This window comes from Punica granatum, chromosome 5, assembly GCF_007655135.1.
Source record: "Punica granatum isolate Tunisia-2019 chromosome 5, ASM765513v2, whole genome shotgun sequence".
NCBI classification, from domain to species: Eukaryota; Viridiplantae; Streptophyta; class Magnoliopsida; order Myrtales; family Lythraceae; genus Punica; species Punica granatum.
This window is the reverse complement of record NC_045131.1, coordinates 5,285,053-5,304,592: the sequence shown is the minus strand read 5'-3', so window position 1 is coordinate 5,304,592 and position 19,540 is coordinate 5,285,053. Positions and strand designations below refer to the sequence as shown.

At 38.2% G+C, this 19,540-nt stretch overlaps 1 protein-coding gene across 1 annotated transcript; it reads left to right on the top strand.

The window, feature by feature from the left end:
• Positions 1-6,861: 6,861 nt before the first annotated feature.
• Positions 6,862-8,833, top strand: LOC116207665 (ethylene-responsive transcription factor RAP2-13). Its single transcript, XM_031540717.1, has one exon. It carries the CDS (start codon positions 7,423-7,425, stop codon positions 8,455-8,457), a length of 1,035 nt encoding a protein of 344 aa, XP_031396577.1. The 5' UTR covers positions 6,862-7,422; the 3' UTR covers positions 8,458-8,833.
• Positions 8,834-19,540: the final 10,707 nt, after the last annotated feature.

The following is a 19,540-nucleotide window of genomic DNA, read 5'->3' as shown; positions in this document are numbered from 1 at the left end:
TTTCCTATCTTTCGGGTCGCGAACACGTGAAAAGCGATGAGCATCATTCGAACCGTCTCATGTTGCGATCAGCCGATTTGCCTTAAGCTTGTTCGGACTAGGCTTATTCTTTCCTTCTTTCTTGGGTGACCTCCTCATAGCTATTGTCCGAGCTACTTTCGTTTTCTAACTAGGCGTAGAAGACGACCCAAACCTAAAGTAACATGCGTCAAGTCTAATGGCACCTACCGCACTTGAATCGAATTGACCGACGGATGCTGAAGTCCATGTCTCTTGCTGGATAATACGATCAAATTAAAGGAGAGCTTATTTCGTAAACTGAGATGATTACTTTTCGTCCGGTGTAAAAGGCCAGATTCGCCGAAATACTAGATGATGGTGACTTCGTTTGGAAGGAGTCAGAGGACCAGGAGAAGATGAGATCAAAAGGTGAGGCTCACACTGATTTTGTACATGAAATAGGGCTAGCTATAACGTGCGGTGTTCTTCTAAAACTTCATTGAGCCTATACAGTTATGCCAGTAGGTGATTGCTACACCAGTCCTCCCTCCGACTCCTTTACTTAATATAAAAAAAAAAAAAAAAAGATGGAGCTAGCTAGCGACTCGTTGGAAGTCAATGAATCCAATTAGATCCCTTGACTTAGATCTTACGCAACCTCTCCTTCTACGCATTGCCCACTTCCCACTTTATCACATCACACGTCTTTCTCTCCCTCGCCTCAGCTAACCTCGGTTAACTCCATACCCGCTCCTCTACAACAAGACATGATCGGACTACAATGGGTTCGAGGTAATTCCTTCGAGCGAAGAAACGTGAATTTCACGTGAATTCTGATCTATTGATCGACTAGTAAATCCCGGAGAGCCGAGCTGCTGCCGACGCATACATCGGGCTTTCGATTCAAATGGTCGAGTCAATCGGTCAATAGAAAAGGAAATGCGCGTGAAGAGGCCAAATTGTCCCTTCGGGGAGCTTTAGAGAGCATGGCACGATTGGCATCTGGCTTCTCAGTCTCTCTCCTCTCTTTTTTTTTTTTCTTTTGTTTGTTTGTTTGTTTGGATCCGCCGTAGTCGACGAAACGAAACCTCTGCCTCGTAATCCACGCGGCTCCTCACATGATTACGCATTCCCAAACCACCCACGTCTCGTTTAATTAGGACCAAAAAAAATACGGATTGATTTATGTAGATCTGTCACATCTGTTCTGTGTCTATTAAGTAAATTTCTTTTACTTAAATCTTATAAATGCGAAAAATTTTATTGAGTTGATTCGGTCCAAATTTAGATTAGTTAAGGATTTATTAAACTTTCGTATATTATGCGGCGCGCATCGAAAAAAAAAATTTAAATTTAAATTTAAAATCGACATTAAAAGAAAAAACCAAGACCATGGGTTGATTTGTTAAGCGGGTTGCCGGCTCAAAAACAACTTTAATTTTTCAAAATATTATTTATGCAGATAGGCACGGAGAGTATATAATGGTGCCCTTCCATTATTGGCTTAATGCACTGATGTTCTGGGATATAAGGAGAGGTTCCGAAATGGGAAACAAAGCCTCGTGGAATTTCCATCGACAAAAATTGGATGCGGAATCACTTATTTTCACATCGGAGGCATAAATACTATGGTTTAATTAATTCACGCCGGCACCATAATTAGTATCAAAAGAAGATCGTCGGACTCTCGTGGTTTCAATATGTAGAGAAAGTTTATATTTTTTAAATAATTAAATGTACTAAGACTATAATGTACATTTCAATTCTTTTCCGGTTACAAAGCAAATCGACCAATCTAATATGAGGTCACACTAATATGAATCGAACCCAAAACTCGTGATTCCATATCAAGGATGATGGATGAATATATGCCGCTGCATCGAACCACTTTTTCGAGCCTTTTGGATTCTTCTTGTTCAGTTGTAACCTCATTTTCTCCGCAACATCACTTCCACGCAATTCTCCACTATAACATAATAGACAATGGTCTAATTAGCTTACAAGATTAGGTTAATAATTTATTTAATTGGCCATTGACTTGGTTTTTATTTATTTCTGCAACGATAATGCCAATCTGATAGTCTAAGATAAGATCGTGATATATGAGTTGAATTGCTAAAGGTGGGGACGATGAATTGTCTAGAAAGGAATGTTTAGCCTACGCATGATCGCCACTGGGGTCCAAGGTGTGCGGCCGAAATAAACCTTTAAACGCATTTGAATGATGGATGGCTTTTATTATATCTTCAAACATTACTATGCAAGACTAGAATAAATATTCGAACTACGCTAATTTGGCGTTTGATAATACCAATTAAACATTGAATTTTATTTTTCAACATTTAATTGCATGAAGCACTTTTGATTAGCACAAAAAGAAATTTCACATAACTTTTTTCGGTGGATGACATAACTTATTAAGTTTCTTTTTTTAAAAAAAAAATGACATAACTTATTACCTAAAAAAAATGCAGTGGTTAAATAAGTTGAAACATGCTTATTATATACTATAGTCGCACAGCAAGTTAGGTAATTTTCAGAATCCACAACAGTGCCCCCCTAACTTTTAATTGCAAATTGGTCTCATTTTGGGACAGACACAGCAGATTAAGGAGAGACGACTTTGCCAGCGAGCATAGAGGTCGTGAGCAACCTTGGTTGGATGGTGGTGGCCGAAATAGAGACGGCCAACACTGCCCAAAATCCTCCCTCTCTCTTCCAATCGAAAAGAGAGATGGAAAAATCAAAGCAGTGGGGGATTCATTGCCGGGCCCCAGCCACAGGTCTCCACCGATCATCGAAGAGAGAGAAAGAGATGGGAAATTCAGAGATTGGGGGATCCATCCCCGACCCCAAACCATACGAAGTAGGTCGTCATGGCATATGTGCTACATTCTCTGTGGCGGAGGGGGCTCGCGACGGAGCTACAACTGCTTCGATTTTATTCTCATTCTCTCTCTTGGAAATCGAAAAGAGAGAGGGAGGTTATGAACAGTGTTGGCCTTTGCCCAACCACCACCGTGTAGGTAAGACCGACGAGCACTTCTGTGCTCGTCGGCAATCACCTTGATGGTGGTGGTAGCTAGCGACAAAGCCACCATCAAATCCTCCCTCTCCAATTGACTTAGTTAATGTTTATTGTTTTTAACAACAATATAAAAAAAAATATGAACTACAAAAATATCGAGTTTGTACGTTATAAATAAATAAAAAAAGATAAAAGTATAGGGAAATCAACAAAATTACATTTGAAGCACTTAATAAAATAAATACTTCAAATTTTAATACTTAAATATTATTCAATTCACCCAATATTTTCTCAAAATCCTGGACGTAAAGGGCTAATAGCTCTTAGCTAGAGTTTCTTACCATTAATTAATTTCCCTTCTCCTTTATTCCCTGTCGCGATACGTACGACTAAAAGAAAGTGATTTTAGTGTTTTCGACGTGTTTCTTCCAATTTAAAGAACTTTCGACGTGAATAAAATATGCTTATCGTAAAAAGATAAAATATCTATAAATTGTCTTGGACGCAATAATACTACATCGCGTGGGTCCCCTAAGGCATTGGCGTGCTTTGCAGGATGATGTGAACACAAGATAGCACCACCACATGATTTCCATCTAACATATTAGTTTTTTCTTTTTCTTTTTCTATATTAAAAAAATTCTAATTAGATTTTCTTTAAAAAAGAAATTGTCAAGGGGATAAGCATGTTAGTTGGGATATGACCAAAAACAAAACGCTCCAATAGTCTTCGAGTGTGAAGGACAAAATCATCACCTAAAAAGAAAGAGACCAATAAGGGTATTAAATTGAGAAAGAGGATGCATCGCAAGAATGCCAACCTTGAAGTTAATTAAGAAGTTGTAAATTTAATTTTCGTAATGAAATTATTCGTATATCTTTATTAATTATTAAAATTATGGTTCATTTGGTAGTTAAATTGAAATTATACTCCACTTTTTTTTCGGTGTGTACTCTGATATGCAGCGCCTAATAAGATCTTACTAATACAGTCGGGAGATCGAGCATTAAAGATTATTCTCTCTCCCAACAAGTGCTCTTCCCGGGGTTCGAACTTGTGTTCTCCTCCTTACGGGGGTGAGCTGCTTACCACTCAACCAACACTTTTATTGCTAATTATACTCCACTTTATTCCAGTATAATTGCGGTAAAAGTAGATATTATATTTATATAATATATGCAAAAGTTATTGTTAAAAAATTAGTTATAATATATTAGAAAAAATTATATATGAAAATTTATTATTAAATGGAAGAAAAGATAAAAAAGTATGTACATATATGGATATAAAAGTATGCTGAGAATTTATTATTCAAAATTATTTTATAATAATGACTAAAAAAAGGAGACGTTAGAATTTATTACAATAAAAAGCTAATGCTGCGTTTGATTTGTTAGTGTGATTTTAGAATCATGATTTTGATTTCAACTCAACACACTACACAACAAAAATACACGTTTTCCAAGTCAAATTTATAATCTCATCTCATTTGTCCTTTTCCACAATCAAAATTAAAATCAAAATTAAAGTTACTTTAACTATGAAATCAAACGCACCCTAAGCAACTATATTATGGGAGCTCCATTAGCGAACTCTCAGCTTCTCATTGAAACCCAATTGGATTTCGACCAATATAATCGAGTTGCGGGCCGCTAAAAGAGATTCAAGGCTAGTATAATGAAAAAAAATTCTAAATAATTAATAAAGAGTCATTATGGGTGTGCACGGGTACCGGGTATACTCGAAACCGGTCGGAATCTACCCGTTAAGATAGGGTCTGGGTAGCTCGTATTAAAAATATGGTAGGGTCCGAGTATTACAATAAAGACCCGGTGAAAATCGGTTCCGGTTCCTGCATATAGAGTACCCATAATCAAAATCAAAACCTGTACTCGGACCCTATTAATAGTTACTAACTAAAAAAAAAAAGGAAAGGTAAAGTTACTAATCTCTCAGCTGCTCCTGGCCCTCCTCGTCCTCTTCCCTTCCTTTTCTCTTCTCTCCCTCACCTCCGACGAGTCCACCAGCAACCTCTTCGCTACCGTCCTATCCGTAATCCGCCAATTCGCCTATGTCCATGAAGACGCCGCCTCCATCTTGCTCGCCTCGAAGAAGAGAAAGAGGGGTGCCTAGTTGCACAAACCCGATCTTAGGAGTCATGCCTTCCCCATGGGGGGCGGAGATTTCTCAGACCCCAATCCGATCCTCGACTCGTACATCAACTCTTTCAACATGACGGCCTCCACTTTCGAGTGGCTCTTTGGCTTGTTCGACCCCATGCTCGATTGTTAGGATCTCGTGGGCTCCCCTCTTAACCTCTCCACGGAGTTCTAGTTAGGAATCAGGCTTTTCCGATTGGCCACAACCCACAGGTAATAGCTATAGCGACATTTATTGGCTCTGTAGATAAACCAATAAGCATTAGGTACTCGAAACAAAAAATATATATATATAGGTTCCACGAGTATCCAGAATTTATGGTATAACACACGTTCCGGATAGTTTTCGATTTCAGGATTCAATATGGTAGGGTTCGGTTTCAAAATCTTAAAACATGTCTCTTACAGAATAAGATTCAGATATGGAGAAAAAAAAAGGATACCCGAAACCGATAGTCCTAAATAATTCTATTAGATATTGAACCTGCAATCTCTACATCAACATGCGATAATATACGTCACAGCTTTATCCTCTCGACCTCATCCTTTTATAAGGGGAAAAAATGAAAGAGTTTTGAAATTCTGATGACAGGCGTGGGAAATTAAATACAAGTCAAACAAGCACTCACAAATGGAGTGCTGCCACGTCAAAGCTCATTGACTATCTGGCCCGACGCCTGGCAGTCACTAGATGCAATGAACCTCTACGTGTCGGTCTCCCATTGGTTACCCCTCCATCGATTTGAGGCCTCTTTTGAGGTTGACGAGGAAGGGTACATCAATTATTAAAATAACCAATTGCATTAAAAATCTGCAACTTCACTCCTAACCTAACCTTTTTTTTTTTTGGGTTAACACCCCCTAACCATAATTACCCATAATTAATTATGGATACTCCCTAAGCAGGTAGAAATCTGCAAATTCACCCCTAAACATAATAATTACCCATAATTAATTATCTTTTAGCAGATTCAGGCGGAAGGTATGCGGAAATTGAAAGATGCTTGTACGAGCCCTCCGTATGCATCCATGTGGAAATGGTCAATTACCTGTCTTTTATTTATTTATTTATTTATTTATTATATACAACTTGATATTTGATAAATTCAATGTATCTCCACTAGTTTAGATTTCATTTGAATTGGTCAATTGGGGAATAAAGTTATCATAATTATGAGTTTTTTCTGTCCATAAGATTTCAATAAGAAACTTTACTTAAGAAAAAGGAGTCAAATCTCTTGAACCAACGTATCTTAATAATTATCTCTTTGTATTTAAGTTCATGACGAATGATACTGGCTTGCATATGCTATAATTATGCCGTAGAGCAAGTCAATTTACATCTTGGAAACAAGAAAACTCATAATTCGGTTGCAACCTTAGGTATCTAGTTACGCAGATACAAGACGGTATTTCGATGTTTTCGAAACCCTGGACGTATACTTTATCGTATATACATATCACAGTCATAAAGTTTAGACGTTACACTTATCATCATACAAAATATTAATTAACTACTAGACTAGATTTTTTTTTTGGCTGGATAATTAAGTACTAGATTGAAGTAAGACTAGACAGGACCTTGAATTTGTCGCCGAAATTTATGCGAAACAGCGGGCAACACAAGTGGCTTGGGGTTATATAAAGACCACAAAAGCAAACGAAGCTCCTCAAGAGAGTCACACACACACACAAAGGTGAGACCACCCAAAAAAGAGTGACAAAAAAAAAAGAAGAAAAAAAATTGCCTTCGTTGCTGAGACGACGAACCGCCGCCTGATCTTCATCATCTCCTCCTTCCCCCCCCCCCCGTCTGTAATCCCCCGCTTCCCTGAATCCCGTTCTGTCAATCGTCTGTCTTTCGATCTGTTTTCTGGGGTTTGTTTGATAGTTTTTCTTGTCGGAGAAAAATAGGAAGCAAACAACGGAAGATTTAGATTTCTTCTGAAAGCCAGGTGGTTCAGAATTGAGATCCAGCCTCTGTTTTTTATTTTGGTTTTCTGTTTGATAGAGGGGCCATTTTTGATGCCCTCTTTGGTTTGATTTTCCTTGGAAGATCGGTTTTTTCCTCTTTTGTACATTTAAGGGGTCTTTATATCATACCCTTTTGGATCTACTGCCTGTTCCTTTGATTTTCATAAGCAACAGGTGATTTTAAGGTTTTCAAAGTTTAGATCTTTTGTCTGTTGTCTGTCTGATAGAAGGTCTGTTCTTGGAGCTTTCGAAGAACATCCATGGCGGCAGCTGTCTTGTCAGATCCCTTCGGTGAAGAACTCATGCGAGCACTCCAACCTTTTATGAAGAGTGCTTCGGAGTCTCCCTCTTCCTCCTCCTCCTCTTCTTCTCCCCCATCTCCTTCTTCATCTCCTCCTCAGTTTCTACCTTCTTGTTCTCCCTTTGCTTACCCTTCTTTTGTTTACCAGAACTACCCTTCCTGCTCTTCTTACTCCCCGATGATCCCCTCCCAGCCCGATCTCTTGTCCGATCTCGAATGCTTGGGATCGAACTCGATCGGGTTGAACAACCTCACCCCTGCTCAGATCTTACAGATCCAGTCTCAGTTGAATCAGATCCAATTCCAGCAGCCCACCTTCCCTGCTTCTCACCGGAGCCACCACCCTGTCAACTTCCTCGGCCCGAGGGCTGTTCCGATGAAACATTCCGGAACTCCCCCGAAGCCGAACAAGCTGTACAGGGGAGTGAGGCAGCGGCACTGGGGCAAGTGGGTGGCCGAGATTAGACTCCCCAAGAACCGGACCCGCCTCTGGCTCGGCACCTTCGACACCGCCGAGGAGGCGGCTCTGGCCTACGACAAGGCCGCCTACAAGCTCCGCGGAGATTTCGCCCGGCTCAATTTCCCTCACCTCAAGCACCAGGACTCCCAGCTCGGCGACTACAACCCCCTGCACTCCTCTGTGGATGCGAAGCTCAACGCGATCTGCCAGAACTTGGCCGCGAGCCCGCAAAAACCGGGGAGAGCCAGGGGGCACTGCGGCGAGCCTAAGAGTAAGGCTCCTGTTCCGGTCATACCGAAGGAGGAAGTCGGGTTTGAAGCCAGTCCTGAGCTTTCGAGGAATTCAGTGGTGGAGAACGAGAACGAGAACTCGAGCTCCTCGCCGGCCTCGTCGGACGAGGGCTCGAGAGACGGGTCGTCTTCGCCTGAATCGATCATAAGCTTCTTGGATTTCCCGGAGTCTGGGTGGGAGGAGAATGATCCGTTTGGGCTGGAGAAGTTTCCTTCCGTGGAGATTGATTGGGAAGCCATCTGAGTTTCGACATGGAGCTTTGTTTATTGCTTATGTTTTCTGCGTCATTTTAGACTGTGTCACTACTCTAGGGAAGTCATGTCCATTAGCTGTTATGTAAGCTTTTTAGCTTTTTTGGTGTCTAGGGGGGGCTTCTGCAATGGAATTTTTGATCGTTGCAGAGAGTCCTGTTAGGGTTACACGTAGAAGAAGAAGAAGAAGAAGAAGATGAATCTTGTTAAGGGAATTGCTCCATTGTTGGTGGGCTGGTAAATTTTAACTCCAGCTCGGCCATGGGAGAATTTCTCGTTCATCTTTGTGTTAGGTTTGTATGTAATTATATTTACCTTGTTAATTATTTCCCAGTAATATATGTCAGCTCCATGCATCAGTCGGTCCATATTCAGCTCTTCTTCTTCCATAAAAAACGGCATAACAAGGGAGAGAAGGGGAAAAAAAGCAAAAAACAAGAATCTTCAGCTCAACAAAATTTCTGCGATAAATTAACCGGAAAGGGCTACAAAATTAGACTCACAAATTGAACAGTTAACATCTTATATATCCGCAGACGTTGTTAATGCTTAATCTAACTATTAACCGAAAGCTCAAACTCGCGTTTGATTTCAGAGTTAAACTCGCGTTTGATTGATTTCAGAGTTAAACTCGCGTTTGATTTCAGAGATAAATTGATTGTATAGTTGGTAGAGTTAAAATTAAAATTATGATTTTAAAATTAAATTATCAAATCGAATGGGACCTCTAGATCTTCTGATCATCGACTGGTAAAACAAGGAAGATGGCAATGTTGCGGTATGATGATGATTTAACCCTGAAAGCGCCTGCCAATCCTTAGGCGAACGGATCATTGCTACCGTTCGTGGTCGGATGGGTCTCTATATCTTGTAAGGGGTCCACTCCGTCGAATCGGACGGGGAAGGTGCACCCAATAAATGTAATTCAGGTGCACCCAATAAATGTAATTCGGGTCACGAGGGACGGGGGAAGGTGCACCCAATAAATGTAATCCGGGTCGAGACTTTTCAGAACGAGACTTTTCTTTATGGCGAAATTAATTAATTCGAGCTGAGTTTCGATCAACAAGAAGACTTTCAGCTCCACTTCTTGGAAGGAAAACCCAATCATGGACCACCCCAGTTCAACTACTACTACAATGGTTCCCGTTGAAATTTGATCTAAAACAAGTCCTTATCTTCCGCATCCATTTATTGCTGCAACGTTCACCTTCCACGTTCCATCCGCCTCAGTCTAGAAGTCGTGTCATCGGGCCATTACTCGTGTTCCATGTCGAAAGAACGATAAAGAGTTTACACGATGAATTCTTTCAGGCAACATGTCTCAATTGGACTAGAAGTAGAGCCTAATGATGCCAATTTATTTTCTGTGGACGCTTTTGATAAAAATAAGATAAAGAAAGCAAAAGAGAAGATAAAGGCAATTTATTTGGACAATATTATCCCTTCGACAAGGCCATGGAGATAAGGGAATATGGGAGCCACCACCACCCCATAAAATGAAATGATAATCATTATACGCGTCCTCGCTTGATAATTAAAAAATTTTAAATTTGATATTTAATAAAATTATTCGTATTATTTTTTTATTCATTCGAAATTTCTATTGTCCATGAATTTCACTTATAATAAAAAAAAATTTAGAGAAATTATTCCAATTCGTTCTCTCTCTCTCTCTCTCTCCCAGCATGCAAAAGACAAATCCACACCTTGCCAAATACAATGGAGAAAGAAGCAAAGAATCACACGCTCATGGCCCTTTCAAGGGCAACAATCAAAAAGAGCCACCCTTTGGTCTATGGAGAATCCCCCGCAGAATCCTCTCCTTTATGTTATCGCTTACTGCATTTTCAAATGCCAAGACTATCTTCTATCGTCGAACATATCATCTCCTATTCTAGAACGCTCTTCTCTCTGATATTCTTTTAGAGTCCATTTCTTTTCTTACCTAGTGATTGATTGCCTGACGTCACTCATGTAGATATTCCAGGATGGACCACGTCACGAGATATCTACGAGGCCCGGAGTAAGTTCTGTATGTTGACGGTGATCGAGATCCAAACAGTCCCGAGTATCTTATGCCGAACGCGGGGGAATGAATGGAATGATGGTAATTTTTTCTCATCCGCCATCCATCCGTTTGTCCATTTCCTTCCTTCTTTTCTACCCTATTGATTGATGATTGATTCCATGAGGTCATCATCGATGGGAAGCGTTTATTATGGTGGCAAGTGGTTTGAAAAATGCAGCCCAAAGTAACTCCCTAGAAGCCAAAAAGTGATGTGAACGCGGGGTGGGAAATTGGCATCTAAAGTCAAGGAAAGGGATTCCTTCAAGCAAGGGGAAAGGCAAAAGTTGCAAATTAACGGGATAATCATGGAAATCGGATTACGCTTTACAGGTTTCTATGACGTGGATTATTGGTCCCTATTTGCCTTCAATTTGATTCGAATCCCATTGCAATTTGCAATGAATAATATATCGTACTTAGTTAGCTGACCTAAAGCTGTGAACTTCCTTGGCAAAAAAAGGAAAAAAAGTGGAGAGAGAGGCGTGGAGTCAGTGCGTGTAACATCAGTGTGTGACATGATTGAGCATGTATATATTGTTTTTAGTGAATTAAGGAAGAATGGACGTATGTTCGGGTAAGTTTACGCGAACATGAGGGTAAGTATTTCTCTCGTCGATCTTTCCATATCGAAGCATACTGTTTTTTGTATATTGTCCAACCAACTTTACTGTTCAAGAGAATACAACCTACAAATCAAGTAGTGAAATTTTGTGAAGTATTCCAAACAAGAAATCCTATCGAGATGGAATATTGATGAACAAAAACAGATCCGTATCGAGCTCTATCGTGGAACCATTAGTATGTCGGACTTTGCTAATTGAGTTTATGATCGGCCAAAAGAAGACTCTAGATGGAGTATGATAATTCGATAGAAATATTCAAGGTGAGATAATTATAGGTGTTTTCTTTTCATGTGAAATAATGAAGCGTTTTCAATCTGTCAGCCGATCGGAGTTATGGGCCACAGCAAGAGTAGGCAAATTAATTAATTAAGCATGCATGCATTTGCCCATATGTGGGCACTACCGGTGATGAGAGGCTCACGCAAGACTCCAATTATTGAAAAGCGATATAATTTCCTTTTGTCTTCAGTGCAAAATACTGTTCTTGCGCTCCGCAGGTAGATGAACTGTGGCTTGCAATTCGTAGAATTCATGGCGGAGACTTAAAAGCGTGAGGGACTTAGTCCGGCAATTCGTACGCCATGGTAGCTTAGGCTGAGATGGCGATCATGTGTTTCCTATACATTTGTAAAGTTTGTAACTAGCTGGACATCCAAGAAGTTGTGGTCGGATTCGTCTGGTTTCGAGCTGACCGGAGTACCAGATCACGCCTCATGTCAGAATACAACATTAGTAAATATGACGGATCACTAGTATCTTGATCGGTTAGTGAAGAAGTGCTCGGTGACTTAGCAATCATCGAAAGCATTTTACCAGGTTTATGTTTAATATCTGTGTTCAGTTTGCAACCCTTTTACTTTACGTTTGAATTGAGATTTGGAATTTTTCGGAAGGGAGGGATTTGGAGGGGGTGTTATAAAGCCCTCCAATAATCTTGTTTGGAAAAATTTTATGAAGGTTTTAGAAGGGCTTGATATCTTGTGCCCCTCTTTGTCAAAAAAAAAAAACAATAATTTGATAACTCGATTCCAAAATAAACCCAAAATAACAAAAAAGAATCCTATCAAATCCCTCCAAACACCTTAATGAGTTCAATCCAAACGAAAGGTTTTGAAACCCCTTCTTAACCCGTCAAAACTTTTCCCTCCTTACCCTTTCATAAACCTCCCCTCTTCCAAACCCTTAATGAAAGAATATCCAACAGTGTTAAAAGATCGAGAAGAGGCTTTATCTCCTTAAGCCCCAGGAAGTTCCCAAGGCCAAATCTCTCCTGGATCAATTGGAATTTCTGTGTAATTAGTTTTGAGATCCATTAGCCAATTGGACCCAAAAGCTAAGCCCGACCATCAGAAAATCTTAAAGCCCATTATCTTGGACCCACTTAACCCGTAATTGGTGGACAATTCCCTCTTTAGGCCCAAATAATCTTTTTGATAGTAAAACGGGGCCTAAGCCCAATATACGAAGAAAAAGCGAGGTATATGGAGGCCTCAACGATATCGCCGAAGAGCAACGGCCCCAAATCAGATGGGGATGCTGGAAAATATGAAGTCCGAGCGGCATCTGGAGAGCCCTTCTTTCTTTCCAACCCGAACAAGTATTATCTTCCCGTTCCCGGTAGGTGTGGTTCAAAACGATATTCCAATCTCTAGCCATCAGCACTCGAATTGGATCCGCCAACATAGCTAGATGAGGGGCACTCGGGTCCTTACTGAACATGATTCTCTATTTAGGCCCAAGTAAATTTTTTAATTTTAATTCAGGCCCGGTCAAACATTTGAAAGGCGTAAGAAGCCCAACAATATGTCGACTGCATCGCTTCTTTTGTAGATTCTAATTTTATTGCTTCCGTTTCAATGCTGACACGTGATAAAAGTGGAATGTTCCACTAGGTCTTCAAAGTACTTTTGTAAATAAAAAAAGTGGTATAAGTTCTTGGGTCTAGTATTATAAATGGAAAAAATCTAAATTGGGAGAGGTTTACCTCCTTAATGGACCGATTCGGCTTGAACTAGATCAGTTGGAGCCCATTGAGTTTCCCGATACCGGGGTACACACTGAAAAAAAAATAAAAAAGTGGTATCAATTTGGGCTGGTTTGCTTGGTTCGGTATCTCCTTTTCTCTCTCTATCTCTCTTTTTTTTTTTTAATGCAAGGTATTTCTTTCGCTCAATTAATGTTTCCAACTTGAGTCTAGTGAAATGAGAAAATTTGAGAGAATTTTACTCCTTAATTGGCCAACCTGATTCGAACCTGAATGCCGGAGCCTGTTAGAGTTCCGAATATCACGTGACATAGACCAAAAAACAGAGCGGCATGATACATGGAGTTGAGGAATAATTTTGCAAATCTTTTATTTTGTTAAAGTTGGTGTTGGACCCCATTTGAATGAACGTAAGAGATCTCATCAAGCAAAGATTTTGTGCCATTTAACGTAGCCCATTTGGTCAATTATTGTTATTTAAAAGTGAATTATTCGGGAATATCGGTGCCTACCCATTTATCAATATAATCACCAACAATTAAAGTGAATTAGTTCAAGCGGTTCAGCGCTTATTCTGCTTAAGCAATATCTTGAGTTTGAGTCCTATACAGAAAATCCACGCTGTAAGAACTTTACACCTTAGTGGACCGACCCGGTTTTACTGGATTAGTCTGGGACCAATTGGGCTTCCGGATACGATGGTTCATACCAAAAAAATATAATCATCAACATCTTTTCTTTTTTTTGGGTAAACATTATAATTCTTTTATCATTTGAATATATACAAGAATGACTGAGTTCCAAGAGCATGGAGTGGTATAAATTTTGCACTTTAATTCCCCCATTCCTTTCTGATTAATTTCAAATTTGTGTTTCATCAACCCTTTTTCCCTTGAGATCATTCTCTTTAATTTAGATCTTTTAGCACGAGGGCGGTTCAAACTTGGACATTTATGAATTGATTCTATACCACGAAAACCAATTTAGAGGAAAAAAAGAAAATTGTTCTTATTATGTTCGAGAATCAGGAAAAGACATTCACATGACCTTTATAATTTGAATAATATGTGTTGTTTGGTCCATGTCAATTGTTGGTGATATCATGTCATGGCCGGTTTCATATCAGATCGAAATATCACATTTGTTCTCATGGCTTCTGTACAAGTTATCAATATGTGCAGTGTAACGACTTGTACAAATTGTAACATTTTCCGAAGATGCTGGTTCTCATGGTTGACTATATTATGGAACTATGGTATCTCTCTCAAATTTCAAGCATAATTATCTAAATAATATCAGCCACATATACTGAAAAAAGAGAAAGGAAGAAATGTTTAATTGAAAGAATAATGAAAGGAGGCATCAAAATTATCAGAATGAGAATCGAATTAATTAAGAACCTCTCATCTTGATACGGTCGAAAATTTGACTGCAATTCCTGCAGCGAATCCCGTCTTCTTGTACCACCCATGCTTTTAGCAACTTGCACGTATGTATCTATAAAGTTCTCTAGGGTAATTATTCATTATATTGGTCAACATGGAATATATTATTGTGCATGCATCAAATGGTTGGGGTTTCAAGTCAATGCAAATGAAATGCTCTAGAATTTCGAGCAATTAGAGGACCAGCTCATGAAGAAGAAAAAAGCACAAATTGAAGAACCTCGAGTGATCAAAGAATTATAATATTGGGGATTTTGATTCACAGATTCTTGTAAACTATGTCAAAGAAGAACGTCAAAAGGGGCGGGAGAGACATGCGGGATTGCCAAACAAATTTTATATTTATAGATACTCGAATCATCGATCCTTCGAGGAAATTTCAGTCCATCGACGCCACCTTTTTCTTGGGATTTCAGCCACGGGAAAACATATATTTACTTCATACACCACAAACATACATAACGTGGTAGGTTTTAATTAAATGTCATGCATGCTTAGTTACTTATTAATTAGGGTGGATATTGTACTATATAATGCCGTATCTCGTATTTACTATTAATTATGGACCGGCGTATATATCATTCCACGGGATGATGAAAAAACATATTTTAACCAAGTTAACCATACACCTTAGGCTTTTGGCCCAATAATATGTTCGGCAGTGAGTTGATTTGATGAATAATATATATTGCTCCGTTTGGTTTCGCAGTTAAAATCACAAAAATTTTAACTTTAACTTTAACTCAACACACTATATAATCATTTGTCATTTTTCACAATCAAAATCAAAATTACTTTAAATCTGAAACCAAACGCACCATTAGAATCTTACTAGTCTGCAGTTCTGGCGCCCTTGAATTTGGGGTTCATAAAAGCGTGCAAAAAGCAAGGACTTTAGGCCAAATTAAAAGGCAAGAAATTGCGTGGAAACCTAACAACTTCAATAATGGTGGGTCGATTAATCAATGAAAACTAGACATGCGCACGCACAGTTAACTAGCGGGACATTATTTTAGTTTGTAGGAGTGTTAAGTCTCCTTTTATTAATCGAAAGGTGGTTCGTTTAACAGCTAATTTAGCATTATATTTATATATATATATATATATATACACATGCATGTACTCTTTGACCAAATTATATATATATATATATATGTACATATACATTCACACACACACATATATATATATATATATGATCAGTCTTAATCATAAGAAGAACAATGTATTGGCTCATATTAACATATATCTGTGTCGTTTCCCCCATGTGAGTAAGCTGAAGGGTCAAGAGACGTGGAAAAGAGGCTTTCTTGATTTGCTTTTAGTTATGGGAAGTTGAATTTTAATGGATTTCAAAGGTGGAAAATATGCAAAAAGAGAAAATAAATAAATAAATAAAATCAAGCGTTAGTGTGTTTTTATCAAATGTCACATTGAGACTGCCCCATTCTTTTGTTTGTTTGCTGTTTTTTGCTTTTGCAATTTATACACATATTTATATTTGTGTGCATATAATTGCATCTAACAGAAAATGGAGGTATTTCTTCCCCCAATAAAAAATATATCGAAAATATAGAATCGTCGCCCTGCACCCTTTGTGTTGACATTTGGCATTTGCTTTATGCCTGAGAAAATAACGTTTAAAATTCGTAGATTTTAAATCTCATCTCTGCTTTCAAACTATATTCGAAATTTACATTTATGACAGTTGATTCCCTTCTAACTTGTAGCCTAGATCTATCCCATATATATATATATATATATATATTGACATGCACCAGACATATATCCCATATCTATATTTATTATAATCTATATATGTTGTGTTCGATTCAATTATACTTTCCAGATTTGCAACTTTGACGTGGTTCGTAATCCTCTTTAGTATGTGGTAGTACTTTTAACTATCGGCACACAATATTGCAAATCAAACTTTATCCCAATTGCGCCTGCTCTAATGCAGCATCTATATACATAAATGTAACGAAAAGTGGAAGCTAGTAGATTTACTATAGTATGTGGGAGCTAAGCTGAATGGACCTACTTAGTGATCATTTGGGTATAATAAACACTAGTTGTAACCGTACAAATGAGCTTTTCGCCACCCCATAGGGATGTATCGAGATCGAGGGCTTTATGATCTTATGATATTCATTTTCTCTAATTCCATTAGTCCCATAAAGCTCTCTTCTTTAATTATATAATTACCAGAGGGATAATGACAATTTGCACATTAGAATAATGCTGCTTCTTGACCATCTCTCTCTTTGTTCTCTTTTCCCCCCACACGGTTCAGTTGCTTTCTCATCTGATTATCTATAATCTAATCTCATCTAATCTTAATTCAGATATGGGTTATCTTATTTTTATCGATTTCCATAGTACTGTGGAGCCCACGTGGATGTCCATCATGCCGACCTGGAGCTTACTAGGAACGGTGCCCACATTAAATCGCCATCACCAACTGTTTCTGTTAAGAGATGGTTAAAGAGATTATACCAAAGCCGATAAAAGGTAAAAAGGAACCAAAAAAGTTAGGGTGGTTATCGATCTCAGAAAGCAATCCTCTCATCTTCTTCACCCCCCCCTTTTTATTTATTTATTTATTTTTATCTTATTTGTTCCCTCTAACGTGTCGATTAACCTGACTCGATATCATCTATATCAAAGAAGATGGAAAAGGGGATTCGAGGACATGCGCACGAGGAGCTCCGACAGAGGGCTTCGAGATTGGGTTGGCTTGTTCTACTAATAAGGCTGTGCGTGGGTGGCATTGGAGATTGGTCGGATGACCATTACATTTTTAGGATAAGGCTGCACCAATGATCACGAGCTGGCTGGTCTAAATGATGTTCTAATGATGATAATGATGAGATTAACAATGATGACTTCATTAGAATTTGCTAGATCCCAGTCATTTTTTATGTGGACCGTGCGAATGGAATCTAGTTCTCAATTAGGGTTCTAAAACCTCTGGGGCAATATATATATATATATATATATAGTTGTAGAAATATTTTATATATAGCACTAACTACATATACTGTATTTGCGCTCCGTTTAAGCTTTAAAAATAAGTGAAATATATTCATCACATTATTGAACCGTTTGGATCAAGTACATATACACGAATAAACAGCTAGTTGACACCGTTAATTAATTAACAGCATATCAGTATGCGATCATATCCATATATGTAATATACTGTTCTGGTTCTCTTTTTAATGTGGGTTATGCGGATAGATTTTGTATATTATATAAGCTATGTGGATACCGAAATCTTTCTTTTCAACCGGAAAGGCCAAACCCTCTCGTAACTAGTCTCATAACAGGAAGGCCATTCACTATATAATTACATATCTATTAAGAAATAGATTATAAGGAAGGCCCATCGTGAATCATCATCATCGTGCTTAAAATGCCCCAAAAGCTCATCCCAAGCCATCGAACTTGCTTTTAAGATATTTCCTAGTGAATAAAGCAAAAGTTAAAAGGCTCAAGCGCCTGTTTTAGAGAGAGAGAGAGAGAGAGAGAGAGTAATTAAAGATGATGAGTGGCTAAGAAAACGGATATGCTCAATTTAATTGATATCGTTAGGAGATTGAGGATTCTCTCGTTGATGCATATTGTTTATTGGGCCTCCCAAGTGGTTACCTTCGTTGCTATAATTTTTATATACAAGCCAGTTAGACTTTTATATTTCCTTTGGATACGTGTTACTTTTGATGATATGCGTTAATATTAGCTGCTAGATGCATATTTTGCCCTGCAAAATTAAAATAAAGTGGCATGCAAAGCCAATGGGAACGGAACTTTTCATCAGGGGGCCATATTCCCGATCTCGCTCGAGCTCGAAAGAATCTTATTAGCGATAGCAAGTTGCTCGATGCTTCTTAAGAATCTAGTTAGAAGCTTCGCAGGTTCGTTTTGGAGGTACTTAATTATTTTCAAATATACTTAGCAATATATACCTGAGATTTGGTGCGCCTTCCCCGGAGCTTTTGCTTTTCATATACATATACAGATATAGATACAGATTTTATAATATAATTTTATGCAGATGTGTGGTTCATCTACATGGACACTTATAATTAATTTGTAATGGAATTCAACATTTATCTTCTGTCTATATGACTTATTCTTTTCACGGAGGAAATATCTGATTTATTCTTGGCATTGAATTTGTGCAATATTGGGAATTAATGTGTACGAACACTCGTCTTTTATCTTCGACAGCAGATGTTTAGCCCGTACACTTGGCATTAAACGTTTGAATGCGTGAACAGTCTATACCATGAATTTATTCGAAACTACTTGATATTCGATGCTTCATTTTGTTTCTCTTTTTCTTTTTCGTTTTGTTTTGGTTCACGATGAGTAAATAGTCCATCTGATTTCCTTTTTTTTTTTTCCTTAGCCGATAATTCAATCTATTTGATACCACATTATGAGTGAAAAAAAAAAGCCTTGCGCTTTGATAATAATTTCTTATTTGAAACTTTACAAATTGCCATATTTAGTAATAAATACATAAATCGCAGTATTTAATAAAGTTCAAATTTTAAATTAGATGGTTATAACGCCTCAAAATGTCACATGATGTCAGAGCGTATGTTCAAAACTACGCGCACGCATTTCCCCTCATCTATTTAATTTCACGTGATGGGCTTAAAAAAAATCCAATCCATGTGTGAGGGGAATATTGAGTAATAAATACCTTTTTTTCCCAGATTTATAAATATATAAAGCACACTTTAACTAATAAGGTTAACATTTTGAATTAGACAGCTGTGACATATCAAAATTTCATATGCCACACAAATTACTTAACTTAATTGAATGAGAGGCAAAAATTCAATTGATGAATCTATTAAATTTGGAATAATATCCCTTGGTTGTTGGAGATCGTTTATAATTTTCGGAAATGAAAAAGAAAGGTTAAGTGGGAAAAA